At 46.9% G+C, this 19,963-nt stretch overlaps 1 protein-coding gene across 4 annotated transcripts in view; it reads left to right on the top strand.

Moving 5' to 3' along the window:
• The window catches only part of Dst (dystonin), a 327,245-nt gene that overhangs the window by 229,123 nt on the left and 78,159 nt on the right, over positions 1-19,963 (top strand). For all 4 annotated transcript variants that reach the window (XM_042696942.1, XM_042696940.1, XM_042696939.1 and 1 more), the window contains 8 exons: positions 88-244; positions 1,275-1,401; positions 3,401-3,463; positions 4,026-4,267; positions 5,022-5,151; positions 5,995-6,194; positions 7,600-8,089; positions 9,634-11,105. In XM_042696942.1, coding sequence (XP_042552876.1) covers positions 88-244; positions 1,275-1,401; positions 3,401-3,463; positions 4,026-4,267; positions 5,022-5,151; positions 5,995-6,194; positions 7,600-8,089; positions 9,634-11,105 — 2,881 coding nt within the window. The remainder of the gene's footprint in view (positions 1-87; positions 245-1,274; positions 1,402-3,400; positions 3,464-4,025; positions 4,268-5,021; positions 5,152-5,994; positions 6,195-7,599; positions 8,090-9,633; positions 11,106-19,963) is intronic.

Below are 19,963 nucleotides of genomic sequence, written 5' to 3'. Positions count from 1 at the left end.
GGCAGCGTTCACTTAGGGCTGTGTGATTCATTTTGTAGAGCCTCTCCTTTTACATCTTAAATTCTGGTGTGATTTTTTTTGAACTAGAAAACAAGTTCTAACTTCTTGTCAAGAACAGCTAGAAGCTTTCCAAGTCCTTGTTAAAACACTGAAGTCATGGATAAAAGAAACAACAGAGAAAGTTCCTGGAGTGCAGCCTTCCCTGGGTGCTAAGGATTTAGAAAGATCTCTGGAAGAAACTCAGGTGACTTGTATGTTATGTCTGCCTGTGTTATAATGCAAGGTCGCTCCCTTTCATCTAGAATCACAAAGTTAGGTCTTCTCTATAGGCTTTGATGACTTTTGGAAGCTATGATATTTAATTGATCCTTTGAGGAAGGATCTAAACTTTCAGTTAATTTGACTTTTTAGTAGATATGTGAACTGAGTTGTGGTCTGCCTTAGATGTTTCCCTCCTTACCAGATCTGTACTTTGAGTCACTTCTTATACCAATCCTCAGAGGAGGAAGTAAAAAGTCCCCTTCACCAAAGAATTTGACTCTAGCTTGGATCTATCCCCTTAGCCGGTATTTGAAGATGGAAGTTGAGTCTCTTGCACAAATAATGCTCAAGTTATAAAAGCTATGACTAGTTATGATAGCTTTTCCTCTCTAAATGTTTAAAATTGGAGGATTTGAAAATTGATTGAAATCTGGATGATGAAAACTCACTTTCAGCCAGTTGCTGGCGGCTCACGCCCATAATCCTAGTTTCTCAAGAGGCTGAGATCGGAGGATTGACATTTGAAGTCAGCCCAAGCAGGACAGTCGTGAGACTCTTGGAAGTGGAGCTGTGGCTCAAGTGATAGAGCCTTGAGCAAAACACCTCAGGGACATCAGCCAGACCCTGAGTTCAATCTCTAGGACTGGCAGTAAAAAATAAATAACTTTCCTATGCAATTTTGATTTCCACATGTTTAGTTTTATTGTTTGGGGCACATCTCATTTTAAGACAGACGTAGTTTACAGTCATACAGGTATCACCCCAGTGGACGGTCCTACGAACTTACAGTTAACAGTTACTTCAGAACCCATGACTGCAGGCAGAGCCCTACATCTGCCTAGCTGGGAGCAGAATGCAGAATGGGCCCCGCCCTCGCCCTCCCTGCTAGCCTGGCTAACAGTCGCCTGGGCCCACAGATCACAGCTCAGCCATTGCCACTTCAAGATATGTTTAAGAACCTAAGTTACAATGTGCAACTCTGAGAATATTAAGAAGACGTTTCTTATTTCAAGAAATTACAGGAAGAGTGGAGTTCAAAAAGTACAGACATTCAGAAAGTCAGCAGTAGTGGGTCCTCTCTGTGTAACCTCATGAGCACCTTGAGCACGCCAGCCAAAGCCATGGCTGCAGCTAAACCAGGTAAGTGCTTTCTCTACCTGTGTAGTTTTCAAGTCAACGCATACGGTAGCCTCAAGAACACGGGGGAAGTGAGGAGAAAATGGTGTCCCTAAACACAGTGCAAACCCTCAGGGAAAGTGCATGTCCCACTCCAATGCAGATCCCTCTTCGTGCTTCATTTATGAAATACTACACATAAAACATATCTACATGAATATGCTAATATGAATAAGGAGTGTGGTAATGGAAAATAGTGTCCATACTTTTTGGCTTTTTTATTAAATGGACCTTTGAAATTCTGTTGGAAGTACTTCTTTTCTCATTATAGTTGTTGATAAAGAAATGAATGTAGTAGTCTCCTGGAAAAGAACTTGGAAGAAAAGGGCTCTTCTTTCTTGTTTTATTCACATTTACTCTGTCCTGCACATTCTCCCCAAAGAAGGGAGTGCATAGCAGGTTAGCAGGCTGCCTGCATCCCCGCTCTGCTCCAGGGGAGGCAGTATTGATACTAACTGTAGTGTGAAGGCACAGGTGTAGTTTTTTTAGTTTCAAACATAGTGTATAAAGATCTCAGAAAACACCAGTGTAGACTAAAGGCAGAGCTCCCATCTTTGTTCTGAGAGTCTCTGAGCTCCCTCTGGTTTATCTCCTCCTACCAGGCCTCTGGCCCGCCGGTCCTACCATGGGCCCCTGGTCCAGCTGGGTTTGTCATCCAACCACTTTTTCCACTCTGTTAACCCCATTTCAAGGAATGCCCAGAGTCTGCAGTGATGCTCCCTTTCTCTCTCCCAAACAGATTTCCCGAAATGGCATATTTCTTTTTTTTTTTAGAAAAGGAATTCTGTCATGTTTTACATATTGTAGTTTTTGCCCCTCTTACATTTGTAGTAAACAAGAATGCCTGGCTCCTGGTAGCTGCCAGCTGTGGTAGGTATGGGGTGGGGCATCCACAGGACCCTGGGCCCCACCTGAAGCCACACTGGGATTTCTTTAATGAGTCATCACTTAAGACTCAGCTGTTACAATGTTTCTGTTTAGTTTTGTTCTCCCACGTCCATTTAAGAAATGTCTTTGTGATGTGCCCTGGGATGTGGCCCCAGGTGGGTCTGAGGAAGCCTAGCTGAACTTTAAATGTTCTGATGTGGGAAAGGAGTGCAGTTGCTTAGAGTTAGACATCCTCTGTGTTTGCTGAGCGTCTTTAGCTCCCTCCCACCAGGGTCTCAAAAGTCAGGAGTTGATTGGCACTGGTTTGAATGATTGTCCAGTCCCACAGTGGGTCATGGCCTAGGATTAAAGCAGCTGAGTCACACAGGCAGTCCCAGGGCACCCCCCCACTCCCCACCTCCCCCGCCCTCTTGGCTGGACTGAGGGAGCTGCGTTCCTTTTGCTTCTACGTTGCACTTGTCTGTCACATCCTTGACATTACTTGGCCTCCATTCAGCCTGTGAAAACACTGAAGGCACATCACACAGTCTCCATCTTGATGTGAGGCTGACCCTCTCCGGTCAGTCCGTGGCTTGCTCAGCAGTGTTACATACTGAGCACCGTCTCAACTTTGGTAGTTTTACTGTGAACGTAACTTCAGCTATAAAATAACTTTACCACACTTCTTGTGAGTTCACATGTAACAACTAATTTTTGTAATTTTAGTGGTTGATAATTTCACTACCTGAACAATAAGTTACACAGGATTGGAGGTGTGGCTCAGTGTTACAGTGCATGCTTTGTCTGTAAGGCCATGGGTTACAGCCTCAACAATGAAAAAAACTATAAATACATACCTTTACAACAGACATATACTTTCCATAATCACATATATACATATTATATATATAAGTGTATAGAGAAGAGGGTACAGTTTGATATTTAAATTTTGGATCTTCGTTTGCTTTTGAAGTTGAGTAATTAAGTTACATTTAAAAATGATTACTGCTATGAGTTTTTGTTCAGCACCATCTACTATTAATGCATAGAAATACTAGAGGAAACTATGATTGCTTAACTATTACTATTTTTACAGGTGGATTAATATTAAATGGTGAAGGAACAGATTCAAACACCCAAGATTTTTTGGCAAATAAAGGTGAATGTTAATTTTACATGATTGTTTATTAATGTAACTTTTTACTTGTTACTTTTTGAGAGAGAAATCCTGAGGAGATAATAGTAGTTATATTGAAATTTCACATGAATTAAAGTGGCTTTTAATTGGATAGTTACAATGGCCATAAAGGTATTTATATAATCTTCTGTGAACATTGTCCATATCTTCATGAGATCAGCAATGAAGTTGGGCCTTTCATTTTATTTCCTTCCTTTTGCCTAATGTTAGATATTTTGTCACTTGGGATAACGTTTGCACTAATACATTGAGTTTGGTAACTGAAGAATTATAGATTTCTCATTTGACAATTTTATTCCATGAAAAATGCCTCTTTTATCTCAATTGTGTTATGAAGTGTCTCTGAGGTATTTGTTGTCACTAAATAACACTAGGACCATCTAACCTTTTGGTTCTAAGCCATCTCTGGTTTTTCATTGTTGACAATAATGGCAAATGCAAGGGAAAATCATTTAAAACTTTTATTTCTAGATCTCTACTCCAGATGCTTGATCATGTCATTGTACTTTTTTCTTACTCCTAGCTTTAACATCCATTAAAAAGGACATGACTGACATAAGCCATGGCTATGAAGACCTTGGCCTCTTACTCAAGGACAGGCTGGCAGAACTGAGCTCTAAACTCTCCAGATTGCAACGGGCTCAGGAAGAATCAAGCACAATGATGCAGTGGTTACAGAAAATGAATAAAACTGCCACAAAATGGCACCAGACACCAACACCTACCGACGTGGAAGGTGTGAAGACTCAGGTTGAGCAGAACAAGGTGGGTCCTATAGCACACCTGGGGAGACTGGAGGACAGTGATGGACACCAGAAGTTCTGGGGGTCCGCAGCTCTGTGCTGTGTTCCTCCCTTCCGCACACAACCTGGCAGTTTTATTTAATGTGCAGTACTCAGAGATGAATGGTAACAGTTGCGGTTTCTGCACTCTGACATTGTGAGAAGGAACAGACTGTTGGGTCACCTTAAATCAGTCATTCTGGGGTATTAGTCCACCCACTGTTGGAAAAGATTTAGTTGAGGGTTGAGTGTATTAGAGAAAGCAGCTCATGCTTTTCCTTTCTTCCTTAGAGTCATTATGATTGGGAAAATAGGTTTCCATGCCAGTAATGATGGAAATTTTTTATACACATCGTGGCCCTTTGCCTGAGCTCTGAAGGTGCTTTCCTCAACAGTGACTTTTTGCCCGTAGACTGGGGTGGCCTTTCTAGGCTGAATTTCTGACTGATGACAATTTTACTGATGTCATCTAGGGTTTCCAGTGTGTCCTATGTGAGAATCTGTCATTCTTCCGATGTGATAGAGACATGGTGCCATGGCTGTAGCTTTCCTGTGTGTGTGTGGGGTCCTCTGTCCTGGAGTGGAAGATGCAGGGAGAAGAAGTGATAAGTTCTACCCACATGCTTGACTTAAACCACGGATTTCCTCTTCTCTGCTTATGCTAGTAAACAGTGAGCTACCATACTGGTTGGTCTTTTGGTGTTGGCATACTTTAATGTAGATAATTTTTTTTCTAGTCATTTGAAGCAGAACTGAAGCAAAATGTAAACAAGGTTCAGGAATTGAAAGACAGACTGACAGAGCTAGTGGAGGAGAGTCCTGAGTCTCCAGAGGCCCCCAAGTGGAAGCGCATGCTGACGGAGATAGGTAGGTGCTGCCGCTCACCAAGGTGAGATCAGAGCCTGCTTCACTCTCCTTACTAGTGTAATCTTTCTCAGAAAATATCCAACAGATTCACTCATTTTAGGATTTTTCTTTAATGTTTTAGAAACTGTATTTTACATATTTCAAATTGTATTGCTCTGATAATTGGCATTTTAGAGAGATGCCAAATAAGCGATGAATTTTTAGAGATGGTGGGAGCCTGCTAACAAAATAGTAGGCCCTGAGTAACACCATGCTTATTTTCTTTTCTGAGTTTCATTATCATCGTGGTTTTTGGAATCAAGTAGATAGGAGAGCTGAGAGAGTTATATAAATAATGAATCTTGAACGACTGCATCTCAGTGACATGAGAGATGCTATAACCTTTAAAAGAACTCAAAGACTGACACTTCATCAGCAAGATCTCCAACTACCTTTCCAACAGTCATATTTTTTTTTTTCACAATACTGGGATTTGAACTCTGGGCCTTCTGCTTTCCAAGCAGGCTCTCTACTAGGTCAGCCACACCTTAGCCCAAGCAACTGGTTGTCAATGTATGATTTGAATGAAGGAGAATTACTGAGATAAATATTCAGATTTGGAGGCCAGTTGCTTTGAAATAGATAAAGATTTGATACTAAAGAACAGGAACCAACGATCAGATTGTTGTAGAATTTGAATAAGATATTCTAGGACTTGTAAAAGGAATTAAGAGATCTCAGTGTCTAGTTTACTTTAACGAATGCCTCATAGTCTTTTAAAGTTGGATTCAGATCCTTTGCTATAGTTGTATTAAATGTATAAAAAAAAACACATACCAATGTTACGTTACCCTTTTCTTTAAGATTCCAAGTGGCAAGAACTCAACCAGTTGACAATTGATAGACAGCAAAAGCTGGAAGAATCCTCCAATAATCTAACCCAATTCCAGACTGCAGAGACCCAGTTAAAACAGTGGCTTGTGGAGAAGGAGCTGATGGTCAATGTCCTGGGACCCTTGTCAACTGACCCAAACATGCTGAGCACGCAAAGACAGCAGGTGCAGGTGAGCACTGCGTGTAAAGCCAGCGGGCTCGGGTGAGCACGCAAGGACAGCACGCAAGAACCGTGCCTGACGGATGATCCAAACAACCAGGGCGCAGTGCTGAGACTTACCAGGGTAAACACTGCCATTATGAATCCTCAAGCTGTGACCAGGTGGTGGCTCTGATGGCATTAGGGGATGCCTGGGATGCTTCTGGTCTTCCTGAGACACATGGTTCCTGGGATGCCCAAAGCTGTGACTTTCTGAGAGGTGCAATATGAGGCTTCCCAGAGGAAGGTCCTGGAGCCTGCGTGTGGAGCAGCCTCAGTGTGTTGCTCACATTGTGGGCCATCTTTGAAGTATTAATGTGATCCTTTAGGAGTATTTTTATGAGAAGCTAGTCCATGGTTTTTATTGCTTGGAAAGTACCCCTTTGAGGTTTTATTCATTTTGATGGTGATAGTAGATAGGGAAATGTGTAAAACTTGTGGAGGAGCCAGAATGGAAAGAGGATAAAGGACAGGGGACCACACAGGAGTTTTGATTCAGGGCAGAGACCTCCACAGGGCAGACCCTGTGCAGTGGAAGAGGACTCCACAGGGCAGACCCTGTGCAGTGGAAGCCCAGTGCACAGTATAGCAGCAGAAGCCTCTACTGTGGTTTTAGATGTTACTAAGTGTGAACAGCGTGCTCAGAACAAGGAAGGAGGCTCTGCAGCTGATGAAAATGAGTCAGGCCTAGGAGTTTAGAGTTACATGTACTAGTTCATATCTGTTCATAATCTAAAGAGAATGAAAACAAAGAGAGAAAAATAAATATCTGGTGAGAAATATTTGACTCATGAGCATAATCTACCAGATACAGGTAGATAAATACAAGGTAGATGTAAACATTTAAAAAGAGATGAAATATACTAAAAGAAATCTTGGCTCAATTCTTTGATGAGAGTCATGTTAAATTGGTGCATTCTGAGTGACATGTTTTCCAGCTACCACTTTTAAAGTTTTATCTTTTAAAAACCTTAGAAACCAGTACATGAGTGCAGTGTGTTCTAACACTGTTATTACTGCAAGATTTCTTAAATGCAGGATGCTAAAGAACAGTTCATACATCCTGCGAGTAGAGAAAGGCAGATGTGCCGTTAGTGTAGTATGAACTTTCCAATAGCAGCATCCCCAGAATACTTGTTATTTTTCATTTCCAGTGGCAGATGTGATTATTTTAGACAGGATGTCATCTTGAAACACTTTGAATTAGTTTACTTAGCACTAATTACCCTGCTCTCTAAATTAAAGTTAGGAAAGTATTAACTTAAAGAAAAACATTAAAACCCCTAAATAGGTACTATTTCTGTCTCCTGGATGCTGAAAGTCATGTTTTGTAAAATTATACTATAATTTTGTTCGTGTTTGCCTTATTTCCTTAGATCCTGTTGCAAGAATTTGACACGCGGAGGCCTCAGTATGAGCAGCTGGTGGCTGCCGGGCAAGGCATCCTGAGCCGACCTGGAGAGGACCTCTCCTCACATGGTGTGGTGAAGGAGCAGCTGGCCACTGTGACCCAGAAGTGGGATGGTCTGACGGGACAATTGAGTGACAGGTGTGATCGGATTGACCAAGCCATTGTGAAGAGCACCCAGTATCAGAGCCTGCTGCGAAGCCTTTCCGATAAGCTGGCCGAGCTGGACAGTCAGTTCTGCCTGGCCGTGAGTGCCCATCCGGGCGCTGTGAACCAGCAGCTGGAAATGGCCCAAAAGCTGAAGCAGGAAATAGAGCAAGAAAGGAAGCAGATAAAAGCGGCCCGGGCACTCAGCGAGGACCTGTCAGCACTGGTTAGAGAGGAGTACTTGAAAGCGGAGCTCACCAGGCAGCTAGAGGGCGTCGTGAAGTCATTCAATGACATCGAGCACAAAGCAGGTTTGTCTGTCTGCTCTTTACACATTCATGGGGCACAGCTCCTGACCACCCTGGACCCCGGGGGTACCAGGTGGAAGAGAGGCTGTATGAGGGGCGGCACAGGTCTGTGATGAGCCTGGCACGTGAAGGCCCAGGACAGATTGCATAGGGCAGAGAAGGATAGCCTTTGACAAAATCCACCTAATGAAGGCCCGTTAAGATTTAAAATTTGGGGTCTTCCAAATTGATTTTTTTTTTGTAGTTGTGGGGCTTGAGCTCAGGGCTGGATGCTGTCCCTGAGCTTTTTGCTCAAGGCTAGCACTCTACCACTTTTAGCTCCACTTCTGGTTTTCTGGTAGTTAATTGGAGATAAGAGTCCCACAAACTTCCTGCCCAGGCTGGCTTTGAACCTCAATCCTCAGATCTCAGCCTCCTGAGTATCTAGGATTACAGGCGTGAGCCACCAGCATCAAGCTTCCAAACTGATTCTAAGTTAATATTTTTCCTACCTGATATTTTATCAGAAAAAATAGGTAAGTAGTTCTTGAGACTTTGTGTCATCTTCTTATCTATTTGATTCTATCACAGAAAAACCTTCTGGAAAAATGTGTGAATTTCTCTCTCTTTGTAGAGGCAAGGCACTGAGATTGGGTCTTGCTAAGTAGCGCAGGCTGGCTTAGAATACACTGTGTAGCATCAGCTGTCCTTGAACTCAGGCCCTCCTGCCCATGTCTCTGTAGTGCTGGAAGGGACACCACCAGCACCAGCGTCACTCTGTGTCTCTGTCCTCCTCTCACCCGTGCAGCAGTGCTGTGGCTGAAGTGCTGCTAGGTAGCGGAGCCCGTGAGCCAAGCAAGGCCTGCGGAGTGGGTGGCCAGCAGGACTTGCCGAAGGAGGACACATTAGTTGCTGTGCTTTTTCTGTCTGAAAAATAACAGAAGTTTCTAGGCTTTGCGCCTAGTAAATACTCAACTTACATTTTTTACTGATTGGACTTTTTAATGGTTATTATTGACTACAGCAATCATTTCAGACTAATTACTGGACCCAGAAGCAACTTAGGGTAGCACACAGAAACGGTTGGGGCAGTGCCTGGCCTAATCTCTTCAGAGCTGCTAGACCAAATGCATAATCAGACCTCCTCAGTACCGCCAGAATTACAGAAGCCAGAAGTCATATTTGATAAGAGGTGGCTATTCATCAACATGACCTAGAACACTACCACTCTCTCTCCTCTGCTCTGGACCAGAGAAGACACTGGGATAGGCCATGTGTGTATGACTGCATCTTTATCCGTTTTCTTTGTTTTCCTCTCCTGTCTGCCTTCACTTCCTGCCTCAGTCGTCCTTTACTGTTGTGTGTGCCTCTGGCTGCTTTTCTTCTCTGCCCATAACTCGTTTGCTTGCAGTTCATGTAGTCAGTGCCAGAAGCCTTGACTTTGAGACAATCCCGTCCAAATTCTGAGGCAGACCTCACTTGGAGATTTTTTTTTTAAATTGTCTTGTTATAGATTGCATTTCCATCTTAATGTAAAACAAACATATCTATACTTTCCTCCATTTCAGAGAATCACGTCCAGCACCTTCAGTCAGCCTGTGCAAGCTCTCATCAATTTCAACAAATGTCCAGAGACTTCCAGACTTGGCTGGATACCAAGAAAGAAGAGCAAGTCAAGTTTCACCCAATATCAGCTAAACTTGATGTCCTGGAGTCCTTAATTAAAGATCAGAAAGACTTTGGCCAAACTTTGACTGCCCAGTCGACTGTTTATGAGAAAACCATCGCAGAAGGTGAGAATCTGCTACTGAAAACGCAAGGAGCTGAGAAGGCATCCTTACAGCTGCAGCTCAACACCATTAAAACCGCCTGGGATGGACTCAAGCAGCAGGCCAGGGAAAGAGAGAGCAAGTTACAGGATGCTTTGGAGAAAGCGCTCAAGTACAGAGCGCATCTGGAGACCTTGCAGCCCTGGATCGAGGCGTGCCAGCACAGTCTGAACCAAGTGGCATTCCGACTAGATCCCGCTGACACTGAGAACTCTCTCGCTAAGTTAAAATCTCTGCAGAAGGAAATGGACCAGCACTTTGGTACAGTGGAGCTCTTGAGCAGCACAGCTGAGTGTCTGCTCAGCGTGTGCGAGGTGGACAAGGAGACTGTTAAAGATGAGAGCACCTCTGTGGTCCAGAAGGTCCGCCTAGTCACCGAGCAGCTTCACAACAAGAAGTCCTCCCTGGAGAACATGGCCCAGAGGTGGAAGGAGCTCCAGGAAGTTTCCAGAGATGCTGAAAGGCAGCTGCAGTGTGCAAAGGAACAGCTGAGTGTCCATGACTCTCTAGGCCCCCAGGCTCACAGCAGCAAGCATCTGAGCATGCTGCAGGCTCAGCAGAGGTCACTGCAGGCCGTGGGGCAGCAGGTGGACCTGGCCAGAAGGCTTGTCCAAGACCTCGTGGTGGGGGCCACGGACGCAAATGGTGCTGCGGAGGTTTTACTGCAGGCAGAGACGTTGGCCCAGGAGCACAGCTCACTGAGCCAGCAGGTGGCAGACAGGTGTTCCTTTCTAGAGACCAAACTTCAAGGCATCGGACACTTCCAGAATTCCATCCGAGAAATGTTCTCCCAGTTTGCAGAGTGTGATGATGAGTTGGACAGTATGGCCCCCGTGGGGAGAGACATGGACACACTGCAGAATCAAAAGGAGGCCATCCAAGCCTTTCTGAAGAAGCTAGAAGCCCTCATGGCGAGCAACGACAATGCTAATAAAACCTGCAAGATGATGCTGGCCTCGGAGGAACCCACTCCGGACCTGGTGGGAATCAAAAGGGACTTGGAGGCCTTGAGCAAGCAGTGCCACAAGCTGCTGGATCGCGCGCAGGCCCGCGGGGAGCAGGTGGCGGGGACCACCGAGCGTCTGGGCCAGTTCTACAGCAAGCTGAGAGACTTCTCTGACCAGCTTCGGAAGGCAGAGGAGAGCGAGGAATCCCAGGGTCCTGTTGGCATGGAAACAGAGGCCATCAATCAGCAGCTTGAGACATTCAGGGTAGGCAACTCTTCATCTTCACGGACTGGCTTTATTAAGAGAAGTTTCTAGTTGGTCTGCAAAGGTGGTGGCCAATGCCTAATAAGTTGTAGAGAGAGAAAGACTGCAGGCAGTAAAGCAGAGAGTACTAGGCAGTGTGGCAGAGAGGAGTGCAGAAAAGATACTGGGAAGCATGGTATGAAGCTTTCCCAGCGATGTTGTGTCTGCATAAGTGTGCGGGTCTGTCAAGGCATGGGCAGTTCTGAGCCTGCAGGGCAGGGGCGTGGTGGTGTGTCTTCCTGTGGGGAGACCCGGATGCTGCCAGGCGGTCCTGGAGGCTGGAGTGGCATCCAGGCGAGTGTGAGGCTGATGCCCAGGAGTTGCTGATGGCACTGGTGATGACCAGAGCTGCCCTTGACCACCACATACTCGGCTCCCAGGAGTTTCTTTAATGGTGCATTATTGTCTTTGCTGGTTCTTTCTCTGACAGAAGTCTTCTTATCCTTTAATTTTCTGCAGACCTTTTCATTTGAAAAATTCATTGTGTCACTCCATGTTATAATCCTGGTTTCAACAAGATCTTGGGCTCTTGCCTCAGGATGAGGAATAAGTTATTTTGATTGGGTGATGTAGGCTCCTCTGTCACTTGATAGCCTCGGGACACTCAGTGGCTGGCGCATTAGGTTAACTTGGTGGCCTCCGTATGATGAGAGAGCAGAAGTCGGGGCAGAAGTAGACACATCCCTGGTCACGGGTCCCTGAGAGCCATGCATTCGCTGTCTGGCCGTGGATAAATCTCCGCGAAGGAAAGTACAGTTGTAGTACCCCGTTAGCACACAGAGAATAAACCAAGACCAAGTGAAAGCACTTTGCAAAACTACACGTTAAGTTAAAAGTTGAGCTCAGCAGAAGGGTGTGTACTTGGCCTGTGTGATGCCTCAGGTCTGGCCCCCAGCAGGCGTGCACACGCACCCTGTGTGCACACATGCCTCAGGTCTGGTCCCCAGCAGGTGTGCACACGCACCCTGTGTACACACATGCCTCAGGTCAGGTCCCCAGCAGGCGTGCACACGCACCCTGTGTACACACATGCCTCAGGTCTGGTCCCCAGCAGGCGTGCACACGCACCCTGTGTACACACATGCCTCAGGTCAGGTCCCCAGCAGGCGTGCACACGCACCCTGTGTACACACATGCCTCAGGTCTGGTCCCCAGCAGGTGTGCACACGCACCCTGCGTGCACACATGCCTCAGGTCAGGTCCCCAGCAGGCGTGCACACGCACCCTGCGTGCACACATGCCTCAGGTCTGGTCCCCAGCAGGCGTGCACACGCACCCTGTGTGCACACATGCCTCAGGTCAGGTCCCCAGCAGGTGTGCACACGCACCCTGTGTGCACACATGCCTCAGGTCTGGTCCCCAGCAGGCGTGCACACGCACCCTGTGTGCATACATGCCTCAGGTCTGGTCCCCAGCAGGTGTGCACACGCACCCTGTGTACACACATGCCTCAGGTCAGGTCCCCAGCAGGCGTGCACACGCACCCTGTGTGCACACATGCCTCAGGTCTGGTCCCCAGCAGGCGTGCACACGCACCCTGTGTGCACACATGCCTCAGGTCTGGTCCCCAGCAGGCGTGCACACGCACCCTGTGTGCACACATGCCTCAGGTCTGGTCCCCAGCAGGCGTGCACACGCACCCTGTGTACACACATGCCTCAGGTCTGGTCCCCAGCAGGCGTGCACACGCACCCTGTGTGCACACATGCCTCAGGTCTGGTCCCCAGCAGGCGTGCACACGCACCCTGTGTACACACATGCCTCAGGTCTGGTCCCCAGCAGGTGTGCACACGCACCCTGTGTGCACACATGCCTCAGGTCAGGTCCCCAGCAGGCGTGCACACGCACCCTGTGTGCACACATGCCTCAGGTCTGGTCCCCAGCAGGCGTGCACACGCACCCTGTGTGCACACATGCCTCAGGTCTGGTCCCCAGCAGGCGTGCACACGCACCCTGTGTGCACACATGCCTCAGGTCTGGTCCCCAGCAGGTGTGCACACGCACCCTGTGTACACACATGCCTCAGGTCTGGTCCCCAGCAGGCGTGCACACGCACCCTGTGTGCACACATGCCTCAGGTCTGGTCCCCAGCAGGCGTGCACACGCACCCTGTGTGCACACATGCCTCAGGTCTGGTCCCCAGCAGGTGTGCACACACACCCTGTGTGCACACATGCCTCAGGTCTGGTCCCCAGCAGGTGTGCACACACACCCTGTGTGCACACATGCCTCAGGTCTGATCCCCAGCAGGTGTGCACACACACCCTGTGTGCACACATGCACATGCTCTGCAGGTTGTCTGCCACGGGAAGTGACTGTTGGTCATCTTCCTTCCAGATTGTGTGCCATTGTATCTGGCACACGGCTTACCGTGTTTGTCTTTTAACCACATGGTTGAAGTTTGAAACAGAACTCCAAATTGATTTCTTATTATTACTTGCTATTTATAAAATGCCATTGAAGCCCAGACCCTTGTCCTTGAAGACATTTTCACAAGTCTGTGACTCTGACGGAGCCTGGGTGGTACACACATTTGTCCCAGCACTGAGGAGGCTGAGGCAGGAGGACTGTGAGTTCAAGTCCACCCTGACTTACAAAGCTCTCAAATGCTCTTCTTTCTGATATGCAAGTTTAAGATTTCATATTTCATTTGAGAATTCCATATTAGAAAAATAATAGCTCTATAGCAATTGCTACCTCAAAGACAGAAAGCTTAGGAGTGACTCTTGTGTAGACAGAACCTTTGGAATTTTCCATAGAATTCTGGCAAAACTTCAGAGTTTCCATGATAGTAATTAAGCAGTCCTTTTACTAGCAACACCTGACATGCTCTCTGCCTTTGCGAGACATTGTCCACACAAGGTGCAGTGAGAACACAGCTCTGTGCAGAACTGAAGGAAAGGAGAGCCAGGAGACCGAGGGGTCTTGTCATCATTCCATGGAGAGTGTCTGGTACGTTGAAACGCACCAGGTAGCATCATCACCACTGGGGCGACAGGAGGGAAAGGGAAGAGAGATGGGGGGAGGGGAGAGAGAAGAGAGAGCTTGTCTTATTTGTGAAGAAAAATGCAATCATGTCTCCCTAATCCATTCAGCATGCTGTGTTTGTTTATTCTCTGATGGTGTGGAAGGGGCGGATTGATTTTTCTTGAACTTCTCTACTAAGTTGGGTCTCTACTAAGCGGGGTAGGAGGAAAGAAGGCCCCTACTGCTCTCAAGGCCTCTAGCATCAGATTATCTTCAAATGCAAGATAGTCTATCCAGTCCTATAGGTTTCTACGGCTGTATTGATCAAAGGCAGGTGTCACTGACTTCAGTGAGCACCAGGAATCCATCATATTCCTGTGATGTCATTCACAGCCAATCAGATCCGATCATCATAATCATTATCACCCTGTGGAAATGATTTACTTTCAGTGAGGAGCAAAGAAAAACAAAGCTAGAGGTTTTCATGAGGACCCCAACACAGTCACATCCCAGCTGCGTTGGACCCTCCCTGCCTCCGTGAGGCCAGGGCAGAAAAAAGCAAAATAAGACATGAAGGTCTCACCTCACACTCTGCTTATTGTCTGCTTATCTCTTCTTCCTCCTCCAACTCCTCTTGTGTATGTGGGGGGGGGGGGGGGCGGGGGAGAGGACCTGAACACAGTGCTATCCCTTAGCTTTTTCCTTTGAGGCTGGCACTCTACTATTTGAGCCACAGCTCCACTTCCAGATATTCGCTGGCTAATTGTAGATTAGAATCTTACGCACCTTCTTGCCAGGTCTGGCCTTGAACCGTGATCCTCAGATCTCAGACTCCTGAGTAGCTCCTGAGTAGGCATGAGTCCTGGCACCTGGCTTAACATTTGCTCTAGCCACTATTTTTACATCAAAGAGGCATTTATGAATGAAGGAACACCCCACATCTGCTGGGAAAGACCACACCTGGCTGTTGTGGAGCTGGGCTGTGTGGAGTGCCGTTAATGCCGCTTTGCTCATCCACCCAGTCCCGGCAGGAGGGGGCTGCCTTCTCCCTGCAGCGCACAGGGACAGTTCAGAACTGACCGGAGGGCTGTGGAGAGGGAGCGTGGTCGTCAGGTCCTCTTCCTCGTCAGGTCCTGCAGACCTCTCCCTTTGCCGCCTTTCAAATGCCATGGGTAAAGGAGCTGTTCCAAGGGCTTCCAGCCTGAGCTCCTACAAAACAGGAGTGTTGTTTTGGTTTAGCTGTAGTTCTTGGCATTTGTGTCTATTTTTAACTGGATAAATTATAGCACCATTTTAAAGTGACCCCAAACCAGAGGCAGACTGTATGTAGTATGTACCGTCAATTATATACACAGACGGAAAGACATTGCTGTCACTTTCAAATGTGGAGTTACTTCCAGGCTGTGGGTGCACGTGTCTGTATGTGTGTACATGTGTGCATCTGTGTACATATGCATACGTGTGTGGGTATGTGTCTCTACATACATGCATCTGTATGTGGTATATGTGTGTGTGCATGTGTGTATGCATGTATATGTGTGCATCTGTGTGTATGCATGTATGTGTGTGTATGTCTGCACGTGTATGCATGTGTGTGCGCATGTGTATGTGCCAGCCCCCCGTCATTGTTCACCAGCAGCATAGGGTGCTGCGCTGGCACATCAAGTGCAGGTTTTGGAGCCACTCAAGAATGACGCTTCTCTAGGAAAGTGTCCTAGACTTTTCTCATGTATGTGTAATTGTTTTAATTTCAAGATCATTTCTTTTGTCAGTATTTTAATGTCAAAAGTACTTTCAGATTTTACTTTTGTTGTAGTTTCTCAGAAGGAAATTGAATCCGTACATACATTGCTTGCTGGATGTGTTTGTTTTGTTTTGTGTTTTCCTTCCAAACGTGAACTTTTAGTTTCAATTGGTAACCTTTATATAATTGGTCACCTTCTAGTATGTGTACTGTTATCCTGAAAACCTCATTAAGGATGAGCAAGCTCAGTCAGTCTTACTACTATAGTAGTTTACTAGCAGAAAAACAAGTGCTGGTTTAGGTTACAAGTAAAGTTCACATGAAGATAAACACCAAGATAGACAATGAATCTAGGCAGTATCCTAAGCTTGTTTCTGTTGTGGGTAGTATCTGAAACTTCCACTTTCTTTCTATTAAAATTACTTTCCAATAAGATATGGAACTATTGGTATTGATAACCTGGAAAGTTCTCCATCAGCTTCTTAGCTTGGAGAGTGTTGGGTACCTCCAGCTTCCATTAATCACTCATCTGTTTTAGAAAGAAGAGCATAAATTGTGATTCCTGCCTGTGTTTTTATTTGTAGCACACAATACACATGTCTCATTGAGCTTCTAATAGAGATGTCATGAGCTGTAGGGTCCAAGAGAGACATCCATCAGTTCGCAGGACATATAATGTTAATTTATGTGAATGTTTCACCCAATTGCATTGAACTCCTTCAGCTCTGAAAACTAATATTTAAGTGGATTGCACTTGGTGGTAAGATTATTTTTACAACAGTTCCTACTAAAAGATTTAACTTGAGGGCTGGGAAGGTGGCTCAGTGCTAGAGTGCTTGCCTTGCATGCATGAGGCCCTGGGTTCGATTCCTCAGTACCACATAAACAGAAAAAGCTGTAAGTGGCGCTGTGGCTCAAGTGATAGAGCACTAGCCTTGAGCTGAAGAGCTGAGGGACAACGCCCAGGCCCAGAGTTCAGGCCCTGTGACCAGAAAAAAAATAAAAAGTATTGTGATTCCATTATATCTGAAAAGCAGTGCTGAACTCTTCTTCTAGAAGACCATCACTCAGCTCTTCATTATGTATTTTTCTCATGAAAGGAAATAAATACCATGATTAATAATGTAACACTTTGATATATCTCCATAGTATTAACATTACAGACTATAACATGTACAGTAGCTGCGTAGACGAGTATGAGAGGAAGAGAAAGTGGCCCTGTTCTCTGTGTTCCTATGTGAAATCAGATGTGACTTTGAAAGGTGTTATCAAACAACAGAGCACATGTAAATTACTCCCATCACCTCTAATGTATTAATGGCAAAGATTTTTAATTTGAGTCAGGATATAGTAAGTAAGCAAACTGGCCTGTAAATGAACTCAGAAAAGAATGTTCTTAACCACAGTCAATCAGAGCACGTTTTCCATTCTTCCTACATGCAAACTCTGCTGTGCCCTTTCTCTGTGCTGCAGGCTGGCTGTGCGGCATGCAAGGCGGCAGAGGCCGTGTGCAGCTCTGTGTCTGTCCTTTCCCCAGGGCTCAGTATTCTGACAGCAAGCACTGCTTGTTGAGTAATGGAATTTATGAATGGGTCATTCATGAAGATTTTAGGGTGTACCGCCTGCACCACTGTAGGTCTCAGGTTGTTCTTCATGCCTTTTCTTGACATTCGAATAACACTGTGGCACCGAGTCAGGGTGTAAGGAACCCACGCAGCAGCTGTTCTTCCTGTGAGCCCTGCTGTCAGGTACCTGCAGTGTTTAGGGGCAGGTGTTCTTGCTGCTTCATGGAAATGGATTTGCTTATGTGACTTTCCAGGCGTCTACCTCAAGAGCAGCACTGGAATAAGACCCCTGGTCTCCTCTAACTCCTGGCATTCACTTACTTTCTCTCATCTGTACTGACAACTGTGATGCCTTCAATATTACAACATTGGGTCATCAGTGAACTCAGCCTGGGCTGTGTCCCTTATCTTTTTTTGCTTAAGGCTAGCACTCTACTACTTAAACAACAGCTCCACTTCCTGCTCTTTGGTGACTAATTGGAGATAAGGGTCTCAGATTTGTTGGCTTGGTCTGGCTTCTATCCTCCATCCTCAGATCTCAGCTTCTTGTGGAGATGGCATTGCCCTGAAGCACTGCCCCCAGCTGATGTGGTTATTTTTATGCTTAGTTTCTCTTGTAGGTGACAACATGGAAATGCGTTTTCTGCTTAGTGGTGGCCACACTCCATTGCATAGAATAGTGCTGAGAAAACACATTACCCATGCAGAGGCCTGAATATGAACAGACATTTTTCTTACTGGGTCTTGTCACTTATAAAGATTACCCTTCAATAGTGTTCTCTCAGTAAAGGTTCAAGAGGGCCTCCCCTCTTCCCTCAGGTTCCACTCTGTACTCAAAGCGTTTCTTATTGTTACCGAGTAGTTGTACAAAGGAGTTACAGTTTCAAACGATATTTTATGGGATCGAAACAAGACACCACACCGTTCCTGAGTTGGCCACCACCTGCTACTCTGGCAATGTTCCTTTCATTAAAAAAATGCATGGACTCGTGAAATAAAACTGTGATTCTGCTACAGACTCTAAAGTTGGGCTTGCTGAACTTGGTTTTAAAACAATATTTAAGCATATTTGCATAATAGATTAAAAACCCACCCATGGCTGTGATTTGATTAACTGCCCAGCAACTTCCTGCTTTGTTGTAGAGGGCCAGCGTCTACAGTCACATCTCAGCAAGGCCCACCTCCACCAGACCCACCTCTACCTCTACCAGTCCTTCCTCCACCTCCACCAGACCCACCTCTGCCTCTACCAGTCCTTCCTCCACCTCCACCTCCACCTCTACCTCTACCAGTCCTTCCTCTACCTCTACCTCCACCTCCACCAGTTCTTCCTCCACCTCCACCTCTACCAGTCTTTCCTTCACCTCCACCTCTACCAGTCCTTCCTCCACCTCCACCTCCACCTTCACCTCCACCAGTCCTTCGTCTACCTCCACCCCCCCCTCCCCCCCCATCTTCACCCCACCCCCATGAGACCTTACTCAGGGCCAGGCCTGTAGCCATAACTTCCAGCCCACAGGTACTTGAGCCTGGGCTTACCCAGGGAAGACTTGAAAGAACTCTGACTCTGTGTGGCTGGTGGCTGTGTGGGGACGGGGTCTGAGTGCTGGCCTCCCCTCCCCCTTAGGCAGTAGGGCAGCCCAGGGCCTCCCAGGGCCTCTTTCTGGGCTTCAGGCCCTCCATCCCTGGGGGTTTGGCAGCCCCGCCCTGGGGTTGCCAGACCAGGCAGTCAAGTGTTGACGTCACTGCTGAGCTGTTGCATCCAGCCCGGCCGGGCCGGCTGCAGGGGAGGGGAGGCCTGAACTGGAAGTTGGGCGGGGGAGGTGGTGGCTCTGAGGTGAGAGGCCAGTGAGCCTGGAGCCCTAGAGGGCTGGGACCTAGCAGATGCCGCCTGTGGACGGAGGACATCTGGACACGGGCTGGAGAGGATGGCCAGAGAGCCTGCACCCTGAGCCCGGGGCCGGGCAGTGCCGGGCTCCGCAGCTCAGGGTGGCTCCGCGCACGGTCCCCTCCAGCCCAGCCCCGCTGTGCCTGGCAGGGCGGCCACCGCAGCAGCAGCAGCAGCAGCAGCAGCAGCAGCAGCAGCGCTCCCTTCCTCCCGGAGCAGAGCTCTCCGGGTGCCTGGAGCTGACCGTGAGTCCCACCCTGCCTCAGAGAAGCCACCAGGACCCCAGGACCCGCTCCGTGTCCACCGTTGCTCAGGTGGAGTCAGCCTTAAGGAAGGATACCGGTCAAATCTTTAAAGAGAAGCTTCTGACTGCTTACCTTAAAGGGCTGTGAAATCTACCCCTGCTCTCTGAAGTCTCCCCCAGGCAGAAGCTTCCCGGGGAAGAAAAACTGCCTTTCAGATCAAGATTATTTACACAGCGGGGAAGAAAAACTGCCTTTCAGATCAAGATTATTTACACAGCTCCCACCTCACTCCGAGAAAAGAAAAGCAAACCTTTTACTTTTTTTTATAACGTTAGACTTAACTTATTTTCTCTGAAGATTGATTCTGTGCCTTAACCTGAACAGTACATTGTCTTTTAAGTTTCTGAAAC

This window comes from Dipodomys spectabilis, unplaced genomic scaffold (genome assembly GCF_019054845.1).
Source record: "Dipodomys spectabilis isolate Male_0828 unplaced genomic scaffold, ASM1905484v1 ptg000213l, whole genome shotgun sequence".
NCBI lineage: Eukaryota > Metazoa > Chordata > Mammalia > Rodentia > Heteromyidae > Dipodomys > Dipodomys spectabilis.
This window is presented reverse-complemented; position numbering and strand designations above follow the sequence as displayed.